This window comes from Ochotona curzoniae, unplaced genomic scaffold (assembly GCF_017591425.1).
Source record: "Ochotona curzoniae isolate NIBS_2020 unplaced genomic scaffold, NIBS_Ocur_1.0 contig_3622, whole genome shotgun sequence".
NCBI classification, from domain to species: Eukaryota; Metazoa; Chordata; class Mammalia; order Lagomorpha; family Ochotonidae; genus Ochotona; species Ochotona curzoniae.
Window position 1 is genome coordinate 8,810,852 of NW_024465926.1, and position 12,192 is coordinate 8,823,043.

The 12,192-nt window shown below is 56.1% G+C and overlaps 2 protein-coding genes across 5 annotated transcripts in view; one reads left to right on the forward strand and one right to left on the reverse strand.

Annotated features, from left to right (window-relative positions):
• Positions 1-3,572: 3,572 nt before the first annotated feature.
• Positions 3,573-6,685, forward strand: LDHD (lactate dehydrogenase D). The gene is made up of 11 exons (XM_040982363.1): positions 3,573-3,644; positions 3,770-3,882; positions 4,050-4,191; positions 4,409-4,550; positions 4,686-4,845; positions 4,961-5,160; positions 5,254-5,382; positions 5,477-5,604; positions 5,902-5,992; positions 6,110-6,221; positions 6,307-6,685. The coding sequence occupies exons 1-11, from the start codon at positions 3,573-3,575 to the stop codon at positions 6,470-6,472; spliced, it is 1,455 nt and encodes a 484-aa protein (XP_040838297.1). The 3' UTR covers positions 6,473-6,685.
• Positions 6,686-7,770: 1,085 nt separating this feature from the next.
• The window catches only part of ZNRF1 (zinc and ring finger 1), a 96,622-nt gene continuing 92,200 nt past the window's right edge, over positions 7,771-12,192 (reverse strand). The window contains exons 4-5 of one of the 4 annotated variants that reach the window (XM_040982364.1): positions 11,637-11,728; positions 7,771-10,713 (exon numbers count right to left, since the gene is read on the reverse strand). In XM_040982364.1, coding sequence (XP_040838298.1) covers positions 11,671-11,728 — 58 coding nt within the window. In that variant the 3' untranslated portion in view covers positions 7,771-10,713; positions 11,637-11,670. The other 3 variants (XM_040982366.1, XM_040982365.1, XM_040982367.1) reach the window with 3 other exon arrangements.

Here is a 12,192-nt window from a genome sequence, read left to right on the forward strand (position 1 = left end):
TGCGGCATTCAGTGAGAGAACCACGGCATGGGGAAGCCCTCTGCTTTTCTCTCTGTGTCACTCTGCTCATAAACATTGGTATTAAACATGTCCAACAAAGTTACACCGTCACCGTTTATCAGCAGAACTCCTCATTTTGTAAAACTGGAACTCCACACCCACTGAACCCAATGCCCTACACCCCATCTTCTAGCTTCCTGGTCTCAGGCTTGGGATGGCCTCCTTACACTTAGCCCAGTGTCCTTGAGGCACCTCAGAGGATTCCATCCCCTTCAAAAGCCAGATGACAGTCACATGACTGCATCTTATTTCGTATCCGTTTCCTCACTACATCCACCACTATGAGTCATGGAAGGCCTTGCTCTAAGGCCTCAAGGTAACAGTCACATGTTCATCAGACAGAATATTGCAAGAATTCAGTGGCCACTTCCCAGGAGCTGGGCAAGAACCAGGTATGGTCACGGTTTAGCCAAGTCCAGACTTGGGGAGTCAATCCTTCACTGCACAGAACCCATAATGCTTTTCTGCCAACTCAGGGGATGCCTCTGTGTTCCGTTTCAGTCCAGGCTGGTTTTCTAGGAAAGCGACTTGAAGAACACTGGGCTGTTGTCCTTTCCTGCCTTCATCACACATAAGCAGTTGGTTCTGTCCCTCCTAATTTTCCACAAATGTCTCAAGTCCCTTTGTATTACATGGTACTAATCCCATTTTATACTAAAGTGACTAAAGGTCTCACTTGCATCAACCACCAAACTTCCCTGAGCACTTGGATGTGTTCTCTAAACTTCCTGTTCGCTTCCATCGATCTTTCTGTCCATCCATGTGCCGAAACAACACACAAAGTTCTATGTTTTATTATCTGATAGGGCTAATCTTCCTTACTGGGCCCACTCTCAGGTTTATTTTTTATTTCTTTTCTTTGGCCTCAGCAACATAAATTTATTTCTCAGTTTTTCAATGGGAAGTAGAAGTGTTACCAGATCAAATGCCATGATTTTTTTTTTCATTTTTTAATTTGAGGGAACAAACTTGTACCTGCTGGAACGCCTGGGCATCAGAAGGTAAGAGGTGCTGCCCACAGGGATTAGGCATAGGGTTAGGACACAGATTGGGGTGCAGCATCCGTCATGGGGGTGCCCCTCGGCTCCTCTGCTTCCACTCCAGCTTCCCAGTCGCGCGTCCTGCGAGGAGGCAGGCGGTGTTGCTCCGAGTCCTTGGGCTCCTGTGGGAGACGTGGATGGAGTTCTGGGCTTGGGCCTGGCTCGGTCCTGGCAGTTGCAGGCAGTTGAGGAATGGGCAAGAGAAGAGAAGCTCTCTTTGTCTTCATGCCTTTTAAATAGATTGAAAAAAAAAGGAGGGGGAGTGGAGGTTTGGTGTTAAGGGGAGAGAATACTCTGTGCAAGAGGCCCCTGAAGCACACAGCTGGGTGATATGAACAAGAAAAGCAACGCAAGAGTCCTCGGGGAGTTCTGCACATGGCTTTCAAACATTGCTGCACCAAAACAAACTTAATTCCATTTTCCATAAACCCTCGTGAATGATAACAGCACTAGATTACACCCTACAGAATATGATAATTATACACAAGTCCACACTGACAGACAGTAAATAAATGAGGGAGCAGTGGCACTCTCCCTTATAGAATAACTGTAACTAAATAGAGAAGAATGAGGGAGGGCCCAGTGCGATGGCTTCAATTGGCTAGTCCTTGCCTCACAGGCATGAGAATCCCATATGGGCACCAGTTCGTGTCTTAGATGTTCCATTTCCCATCCAGCTCTCTGCTTATGGCCTGGAAAAGCAGTGGAGGATGGCCCAAAGCCTTGGGATCCTGCACCCACGTGGGAGACCCAGAAGCTCCTGGTTCCTGGCTTTGAATTGGCACAACTATGGCAGTTGTGGTCATTTGGGGATTGAACCAGCAGATGGAAGATCTTTGTCTCCCCATTTCTCTCTCTGTAAAATCTTTCAAAGAAAAATCATTAAATCTTTTTTTTAAAAAGATTTTATTTTTATTGGAAAGGCGGATATACAGAGAGAGGAGAGACAGAGAGGAAGATCTTCCATCCGATGATTCACTCCCCAAGTGAGTGCAACGGCCGATGTTATGCTGATCCGAAGCCAGGAGCCTCTTCCGGGTCTCCCACGCGGGTGCAGGGTCCCAAAGTCTTGGGCCATCCTCGACTCCTTTCCCAGGCCATAGGCAGGGAGCTGGATGGGAAGCAGGGCCGCCAGGATTAGAACCGGTGCCCATATGGGATCCCAGGGCATGCAAAGCGAGTACCTTAACCACTTGCGCCAGGCCCAAAATCATTAAATCTTAAAACAACACAAAACAAAACACTGTTGGACCCATGCCTTGTAGTTTGTAGCCTAGAGGCTGCCTCAAGTCAGGAATCCTGAGAGCCAGTGCCGAATCTGTGCTAATTCTGTGATCTGGCAAATTCATTTAAATGTCTTGTTGAAGTGGGCTCAGCGGTGTGGCCTAGTGGCTAAAGTCCTCACCTTGAACGCGCCAGGATCCCATATGGGTGCTGGTTCTAATCCCGGCAGCTCCACTTCTCATCCAGCTTCCTGCCTGTGGCCTGGGAAAGCAGTGGAGGACAGGCCAAAGCTTTGGGTCCCTGCACCTGTGTGGGAGACCCAGAAGCAGCTCCTGGCTTCGGATTGGCTCAGCTCCAGCCATTGCAGCCCCTTGGGGAGTGAATCATCAGACAGACCTTCCTCTCTGTCTCTCCTCCTCTCTATATACCTGACTTTGGATAAAAATAAATAAATCTTTTTTTTTTTTTTTTTAAAGTCTTGCTGTTGAAGAACCCAGCAGGACAAGGGAGGGGTTTTCTTCCTGACTTCATTGGGAGGGAAATAGAGGCTAGGTGCTGGCACTGTGTCCTGGGCCCTTCCCAGCTGCTGCAGCTGCTGGTGGTGGTGGTGTACCCTGGAAGGGGGTGGATATGGTGGGGACTGCAAAGACTCTAGTCTTTTCCTTTACCTACCTGGGAAACGGCTCATCCTCACTACTCCTCTTCTAGGAAGCCTTCCTGGCTTGTCCCACGGCCTTACCACACCCCACAGTGTCCTTCTTTGCATCCTCTTTGATTGGTGGACCTCCCTGACAGTGGCATTGTACTGACTGAGATCTGCAGGGAGGTGACAAACTGGGACGCTGGCCAGTCTGCAGGTGGTTCAGGCGCAGGAGGCCACAGCATGTGACAAGGCCACCTGGGGGGCCTGGAGGCGTCCTGACTGGAGTTGGATGGCACAAAGGCACAAGAATGGAAGCTGCAGCTTGAAAACAGAGGTAATGGGAGAAGCGGGGACTGCTAATCCTCTCCCAGGAGTCCATTTGCCCTAGGGCCATGGAGGAGTCCTCAGCCTAAGAGTGGCTGCTGTGCCTGTTCCCCAAGGTGTCTGCTGAGCCCACCTCTCCTTCGGAGGACACCCACAGGTCCCGCCCCCGACTCGGGCCGCCTTAAGCCGGGGCTACCTTAAGCAGGCTCCACCTCCGGCTCAGCCAATGGGCTGGGCCGCGGTGCCCGAGGCCATTCACCTGCTGGTGTAGCTGTGTAGTTATGGCCCGCCTGCTCCGGGTGGCCCTCTCGGGGCTGCCCCTCTGGAGGGGGTACAGCTCCCAGGGGACACAGGTAGGGCAGGATGGGAGAGAGGCCCGGGTTCTCGAGCCCCCCGGGCAGCCCTGTCCCCTCCCGCCTGCGACCAGGGCTGGCCTGTGGCCAGGGTTGTCCTTGGCGACGCATTTCTCTCTCAACAGGGCATGCTCAGCGAGGGCTTCGTGGAGGCCCTGAAGGCGGTGGTGGGGAGCCCGCACGTGTCCACTGCCGCTGTGGTGCGGGAGCAGCACGGGCGTGATGAATCCATGCACCGGTGAGGTGGGGGGAGGCTAGCAGGGGGTCTCTCCTCGCCCCTTCCCTCCAGCCCCTGCACCTGCTTCGGGTGCCCTGACTTTGTCCACTCTGAGACGGTGTCCTCGGCCCTTGGCCGCTTGCGAGGTCTTGCAGGGCGAGCTGACCCTGCCCATGGCCCACTTGCAGGTGCCAGCCCCCGGATGCTGTGGTGTGGCCCCAGAGCGCTGAGCAGGTCAGCAGGTTGGCGGCGCTGTGCTATGGCCAGGGCGTGCCTATCATCCCCTTTGGCACCGGCACCGGCCTTGAAGGGGGCGTCTGTGCCACGCAGGTATGGTGGCATACCCCTTGCCCCTCCTCACCCCCACCTTCTCCACCGGAGGGCAGGAGGTGATTTGGCACCCGTGTGGCTGCCTCCTTCACCGTTTGCAGCCTGGCCTGGCTGTTGGGGCTGAGCCAGGCTGGGACTCAGGGCGGTGCGGGGATGTGGCAGGGTGGTGGGTGACCAAGGTGGGATGGCCCCCCTCACGCCGGGCACCTCCCTCCAGGGCGGGGTCTGCATTAACCTGACGCGCATGGACCGGATCCTGGAGCTGAACCCCGAGGACTTCTCTGTGGTGGTGGAGCCTGGTGTCACGCGCAAAGCTCTCAACAAGCAGCTACGCGACAGTGGCCTCTGGTTTCCCGTGGGTAGGTGTGGGGCTGACCAACCCCCACCCCATGCTGGGAGGCAGAACTGATGTGGATCTTCAGGACACTCCCTCGCCCTGTCCCCACCTCTCTCATGGGGGACCTGAACTGCCCTTCTCCGCTGTGCACCCCCAGATCCGGGTGCGGACGCCTCTCTTTGTGGCATGGCGGCCACAGGGGCCTCGGGCACCAACGCTGTGCGCTATGGCACCATGCGGGACAATGTGCTCAACCTGGAGGTGGTGCTGCCCGATGGACGGCTGCTTCATACCGCAGGCCAGGGCCGCCACTTCCGGTGAGCGCCTGCTGTGCCCCGCCTGACTCTGAGCCAGTCCCAGCCGGGGGACGGTGCACCCCTCTTGATCCCCCCCAATTCCAGATGCTGGACAGAACTCCCTCTCTACACACAGGAAGTCTGCAGCTGGCTACAACCTCACCGGTCTCTTCGTGGGTTCTGAGGGGACCCTGGGGCTCATCACAGCCGCCACCCTGCGCCTGCACCCTGCACCTGAGGCTACGGTGGCCGCTACCTGTGCGTTCCCCAGTGTCCAGGCTGCAGTGGACTGCACCGTTCAGATTCTCCAGGCTGCGGTGCCCGTGGCCCGTATCGGTGAGCTCCTGGGCGTGATCAGGATGTGCTCTCTGGAAGAGACCCCATCTGACAGCCTGGGCTTACCTGGTTTGGCCCTCTCTCTGCTCCTAGAGTTCCTGGATGACGTCATGATGGATGCCTGCAACAGGCACAGCCAACTCCACTGTCCCGTGGCGCCCACGCTCTTTCTGGAGTTCCACGGCTCCGAACAGGCACTGGCTGAACAAGTGCAGCGCGCAGGTGTGCTAGAGGGGAAGGGAGGGGAGGGCCAGGGGCCTGACCTGCCCCACATCGGGCTGCTGCCAGCCCTCTTCCACCCTCACCATTGCTGCAGAAGAGATCGCCCAGCACAACGGAGCCGCTCACTTCTCCTGGGCCAGCGAAGCCGAGCAGCGTAGCCGGCTCTGGGCGGCACGGCACAACGCCTGGTACGCGGCCTTGGCCCTGCGGCCTGGCTGTAAGGTGAGAGGGGGTGGAGGTGTGACCCTGCGGCTTGGCCCTCCTACTTTGCAATCCAGCATCCAGCCATAGTGGGCAGGGCCTAGCTGAACAAGTAACCAGTACTTGGAGGGTGGAATGGGGGTGGGGAGACAGACTAACTCACTGACACATGTTAAACCCTTGGGAGCTGGCCTAGGCCAAAGTGCCAGGATGGAGTGGTGGGAACCCAAGGCCTGGGGAACACACCTGGACGAACTGCCAGGGCCTAGGGGCAGGTGGGGGCTGACGGGGGCCTCACCGGCTGGCCCTCTAACCCAGGGCTACTCCACGGATGTCTGTGTACCCATTTCCCGGCTGCCAGAGATCCTGGTGCAGACAAAGGAGGAGCTGAAGGCCTCAGGACTCACAGGTTCTGCCTGTTCAGGTTTAAGAGGAGGGGTGCCTAGGGCGGGGCAGGGCAGAGGAAAGGCAGATGGCATGAGGGCTGGGCTGGCAGCATTGACAGCTGTGTTCTTTGAGCCCCCAGGAACCATTGTGGGGCATGTGGGTGATGGCAATTTCCACTGCATCCTGCTGGTCAACCCGGAGGATTCTGAGGAGCTCCATAGGGTCAAGGCTTTTGCTGAGGATCTGGGCAGGTGGGTGCCCAGTCCGGGGTAGGGGGTAGTGGGGGTAGGGAAAGCTTGGGCCAGAGGGCTGAGGGTGTCCCCCTTGGCCTTTCAGGCGTGCTCTGGCACTCCACGGAACTTGCACAGGGGAGCATGGGATTGGATTGGGCAAGCGGCAGCTACTGCAGGAGGAGGTGGGCGTGGTGGGCGTGGAGACCATGCGGCAGCTGAAGGCTGCATTGGATCCTCAAGGCCTTATGAACCCAGGCAAGGTGCTGTGAGTGGCCCTGCAGACCTTCCTCCCCTTACTGCCTTGACTTCAGAGCCCCTACCTTCTAGAAACTTCATTCATGTAGCTGACTTTGCAAGGAAAGAACCTTTGGTCCAGCAAACACTAATGAAGCCATTTGTTTCCCGCTGCCACAGTCCCTTCCTGGGTGTCAGAGTGCATTCCAGGCCTAGGATGAGGCCAGCTACTGCTCCCAAGCACTCCCACATCCAGAGAACCAGGACCCCTTTCCTGGGACAGGAAAGAATTTGTTGATAGGTTGCCTGCTACCTGACATCAGCAGGTGGCAGCCCCATCCCCACTTTGCCTTCCCATTCTGGCCAGCCCAGCACCACCATGACTTTAGACTATTTGCTCACTTACTGCAGCCTGGGGCCAGAACCGGGTTGCCAGCAAGTCAGTTCCCTGTCTTCCCGCTGATATTTTGCTACAGAGTCCAACACAGGGCCTGAGGATATTGTGAGTATATTCTTCAAGCAGTTGCTGGAACTTGACAACACTCCTCATGGTGTGGTGTCCTGGCAACTCCAGCATTTGTGCCCTCAAAGTCATTTTACCTACCTCTGGGCCCATCTGTGGATCCTATTGGCCAGAGCTCATCTCCCATACTTGGTAGTTGTTCCTTCCTAAACCCACAAGAGGGCGCCCGACACCATAAACTTCATCCCCACCAACCTCTGCTCTGGACACCTGCTGTCTGGAATCCACCCCTTGTTCAGGTGGTTCTCAGCCAACCACTGGGATGAAGGCTTGGAAAAATCTCTGACACCTCCCGGAGCTGATGGTGCCAATCCCATCTCCCTCACCCCTGTGCCTCGGGCTTGCTAAGGGACTTTGCAACAACTCATCTCTGAGCTTCTTGGGGACCCACCCACAAAGCCCTCATCTATCCCAGCAAATTTTTAGGCCCTGGGTTGAGGGAGCAGCCCCACAACCCCTCAATCCTCAGAACCCTCTCCTTCCCTGTGTCAACATGGGTCTCTCCCAGCAGCAGTGACGCAGAATGGAGCCTTATGGACACACTCCTGTGACATTTGTCCTCTGGCTGCCCTAGGGGTGAGCGGAGGCTATACCATGGGGGAGGAGCGGTCTGGTGGCCAGTCTTGCTGGCCCTCCTCCTTTGACCGATCCAGCACCTGAGCAATCCAACTGTGGGGCCCCTCTGGTGTGGTGGTGGTGGTTCTGCAGGGGCAGTCTCTTCCACGATGCACCCTCTGGAGGCCTGGCAGCTGATAGGCACTCAGCAAATAATCATTTTTCCATAAATTCATTTTCTTTAATTAAGAAAAATTCCAAACATACAGAAAAGTTGAAAGAACAAGTACACCATTCACGGAAACAAGCAGCCACTGCAAATTCAAACAATGAATATTTTGCCTTATTTGCTTTGTGTGTGTACTTTTCTTTGCAAGGGGGTAGGGAAAATCATTCAGAATTTGATTACATGTTTCTTAAAATCATTCGCCTATATAATTCAGCATCCATCTCCTAAGAATAAGGACATTCTCCTATAAACCCCAACAGCAGTTAAATGGCTATTAGATGTATGGTCTCAGTGAGGAGTTCCTGTCCAGGAACCCCAGAAAAGCGAGCTGGGCCCTTGCAGACATCTGCCCGCTCCACCAAGTCATCTTCCCCTAGAAGGGCAGGGCAGGAACAGTATAGGGAGCCTTGTGGGGGGTGGGGAGCAGGAGGAGGAGGGAGAAGCACCAGCCCAGACAGCCAGTCCCACCCTGGGTCAAGTTCAGAGGACGTGACAGCCAGCAGAGGGCTGCACTGTGCCAGGCGGGAGCAGAAGTCAGCGGGGGTGGGGATTGGGAGGATGAGCACCAGCCCCCAAAAGCCTGGATTAGCACCCAGTGTGGGCCACGGCCTTGCCCCACACAATTCAACAGCCACTCGGTCACTGGTGGCTCTGCCATAGTGGCCGGGCTTGAACCAACAGCCTCCAAGGTGGGTGTGTGCATGGTCTCTGTCTCCGGGTCCAGGGGTCAGGCAAGGAGATCTTCAGAGCTGGGCCCTGCCCCGCCAGCTTTGCTGGTGGAATTAAATATAGAACAGGGAGACACAGTTGCCAGGCAGAAGCGAGAGGTGCTGTGAATAGAACGGTGCCCTTTGCGGTGACAGAGCCACCAGGGAGCCTACTGTGCAAGTGCTAGGCCTTCAGGGCAGGTGCCCCGACCCTTGGGGTTCTGCTGGGCTGCGTGCTGTTGTCTTTGCTTCACGTGTCATGATGCCAAAGTTCAGATGAATCAAGTCCTTTTTCCCAGGTCATTCTTGCAGGGAAGTAGGAGCCCAGATGCAACCTCTCGGAGCCCACATTCTTGCCATCCCTTCTCATGACGGCGTCAACAGAGCCTGGGCTTTCTGTTGTGGGCTGATGTGAGCTGGAGGCTGAGCCCCTTGAACTTCAGTATTTCTCAGATGCTGTGTGCTTGCCTGTCTGCCTTGGCTCATGCATGCCTGCTGTTGTGGGGTGAAGGCCCTTGCACACGCCAGGTACTTCAGGAAGCATCTGAGGGAGATGACTGTGGAGCCAGAGACCAGTGCAGCAGGGATGGCCTAGACCCTTGGACCTGGTGGCACCCTGAGCCCTCAGCTCAAAGGGCAGGTCTAGCAAGAACACGGTAACGAATGTGTGGAGTCACCTCCCTCCAGAGCTTTCCTTCGCAGGCTGTGAAGGAGGCCCTGGAATGCCCCCTGGGAGCCTGTCTGGCCAGAGACGGGGCCAGGCATGCGCTTCTGCCCCTCCCCTCCCCTGAAGTTCCCGCTGGCACTGCCAATTTTTGTGAGCTGGAGCGGCTGGTTCTGGTTCAAGGGCTCTGAGCTGGCTGGGCCCCAAACCCGGGCCTCTTCCTGGGCCCCGATGGAGCAGGCCCGTGAGTCAGCACGGAGATGCAGACAGCAACAGGCAGGGCTGTGGGACTTGGGATGGGGTGGCAGGTGGCTGTGAGGCCAGTGGCCCCGCACATCTTCCTGGTGGCACCTCTCCACAGCCACTACGATGGCAGCAAGCTGGCTGCGTGGTGCTTACTTCCGAGGGTCATTCGGCTCCTGCGGCTGACCTATGCTCACCCTGGCTCCTCCAGCCCCGGGAGAGCTATGTGCCACACCTGCAGCCCCACGGGGGAGCCGGAAGGGATGCTCAGGAGGGAGGTGCAGGCGGGAGCGGGAGATCAGCCTCTGCCCCATTCCTGGACAGTGTTAACAATGCTTCATTCAAATAAATCCACACAGTGCATCTTTCATTAGACATTATTTTAATACCATATCAAAACACCTCAACTAATGAAGAAAGCTTCTCTCCCAAGCTCGGAACAATTTTTTTAAACATTTTTTAAATTTTCTGTTTGTTTTGTTTTTTAAATTTTAATATATAAATACAGAAACCTATCTGGCATGGGCCGACGCCATGTGTGAACGCCAAGGGCTAAGTGTTCTCCAATGGAGTGCCTGATAACACAGCTGCTTGTACTGTTGTTTCTTTATTCAAGTCTCTAAGTTTCCTGGAAAAAGAAAATCCACAAGGGCACAAGAAAAACGTTCAGGCATTTTTGCAAGACACTTGTGATCCTTAAAGCTCCCAACTGACCGGAGCCGGGAGGAGAGGAAGAAAAGAAATGGTGTAAGGTGGGACCGGAGTCCTTGGTGGGGGTTTGTGTTATTGTTGTTGTTTGGCAATGAAGTAAAGATTTTGGGGTCCCAAGAGGAAAAAAGTGCAAAACCAAGCCGGAAAAAAATGGGAAGCAGCGGCAGGTGAGAGGGTGATGCTGGCCGGGGCCAGCGGAGAGGCCTGGTGCTCGGGCCGCCAGCACTGGCGAGGAGGCCAGGCCGGGCCCTTTCTCTCACCGAGCAGCTTGCAGCTGGCCAGCACACAGCCTTCTGTAAACATCACGAGGGGAAACACCAGGAGACACTAGACTTATTTTTTTTTAAATAATTTTTTTTTTGTAAACACTTTAAAGACAGACCCACAATGCCTTTCAAAGGTGAAAAAGAAAAGGCCCTTTGCCCTCCTGGCCGAGGGCTGCAGGCTGCAGGCTGCGGGCAGGGATCGCGGTGGATTCGCTCTTCTCTCGGACGCACTCTCATCCCTTCTGGTGTCCTCGGGGAGGGAGGGAGAGCCGCTTCCTGGAAGTCGGTGCGGAAGGTGTGCCCTGTCCCCACTGGTGTCCCAAGTTCAGCTCTGCCCGTGTCCGGTGAGCCTCCTCTCGGGGACAGGGGCTGCTGTCCCTGTGTGGACCGCAAGGAGTGAGTCGTGCTCCGTCTGGCTGTGGGCTGGACGCTGCGTCCCGCCAGGGTCCAGCTGCGCAGGGACCCCCAAGGCCAAACATCATGCCGGAATCTGGACCTGTGCTCCGGGGCTGGCCTCCGCTCCCTCTCCCTGGCTTTTTCTTCTCCCCATGTCATTGGTTTTTGAGGTGAAGGTAAAAAGAGCAAATGTCCCTGATTTGTCTGACATCATCATCTGTTCTGGGAGGTTACTTGGAATAAATAAAATAAACCTAACAACAGAAAACAAAACAAAAACAGGAGAGAGAAAAGGAGAAGGGAAAAAAGAGGCCCCCGAACCTTTAGGTGGGAGTGCAGTGAGGGGGGGCTTTTGTTTGTCTGTTGGTGGGGACCCGGGAAGGCACAGGGGTCAGGTCTGGGCTGGTGGCCTCAGAGGCACCCATAAGCGGTGTGCTAGGTAAGAGAGGTGCCCTGTAGGTGCCAGAACCAGTAGCTGACAGGCAACATATCCCCAGGGTGGCAGGAGGGCAGTTAGCCCCCCGTTACCAGAGAAGTGGGGACTCCAGGAGAGGTATGAGGGCTGGGCGGAGCTGGGTATGGACATGGCGCCACCCTCCTGGGGATCTTCCAGAGCTTTCTGCAGGGAGATTGATCCCCGCTGCTTGAGATTCCCTTTGCCCTACTCACTGCCCAGAACTTGCTAATTACCCACACGGCATTTCCACACCTCACCGTTCCCCGCAAGGAAAAGCACCCCTGCCTCCGGACAACCACTGATGGGTGAGATGCTCCCAGCTTGCCTCTGTTCCCACTGTCTTCTCGGTGGGGTGTCTGAGGACGGCCCAGCTTCCCCCACCCCCGAAGCCCCCTCTGGAGTTGTGACCCTGAGCCTGGAGCTAGAAGCACCCCCCTCACAGGCTCACCTTTGAGAGGAGTCGGCAAGCAAACCCGGTAGGGTCAGTCCGCAGGGTGTTCTGGACAAGATCTGTTCACCTCAAACCACGAATCTATGCAGCTGGGGTTGGGGCAGCAGAGGAAAGCACGTTAGCCCCTGGCCAGACAGCCCCTTCCCTGGGGTCACTGCCCCTAAAGTGCCCTGAAAGGGTCTTGGGGAAGAACAATCCCACCCTGATCTATCTCTGAAGCAGCAGCCAGCCTGTCAGCAATGGAGGGGCTTTGAGCACTGCGAGGCGGAGCCGGGAGAGTGGCTATAGTCGGGGAGGGGGACAGCAGGGACAGCAACACAGCCAGTGGGAAGGCGAGAGTAGGTGGACCTCGTAGGCCACAGCTCTGGGCAGCTTGGGGCTCCTGGGTCAGCTGACCTGTCAGGAGAGCACCCCAAGTGCTGCCTGGCTTGAACTCTGCACTCAGTCCTTCTCAGAAAAGAGGGGAAGAGGAGCTGGGCCTTCGCCAGCAAAGCCATCCCGGGAGCAAGGCTGACAGCAAGGCCGCCTTCAGGGTCTGTGCGAAAGAGGAATA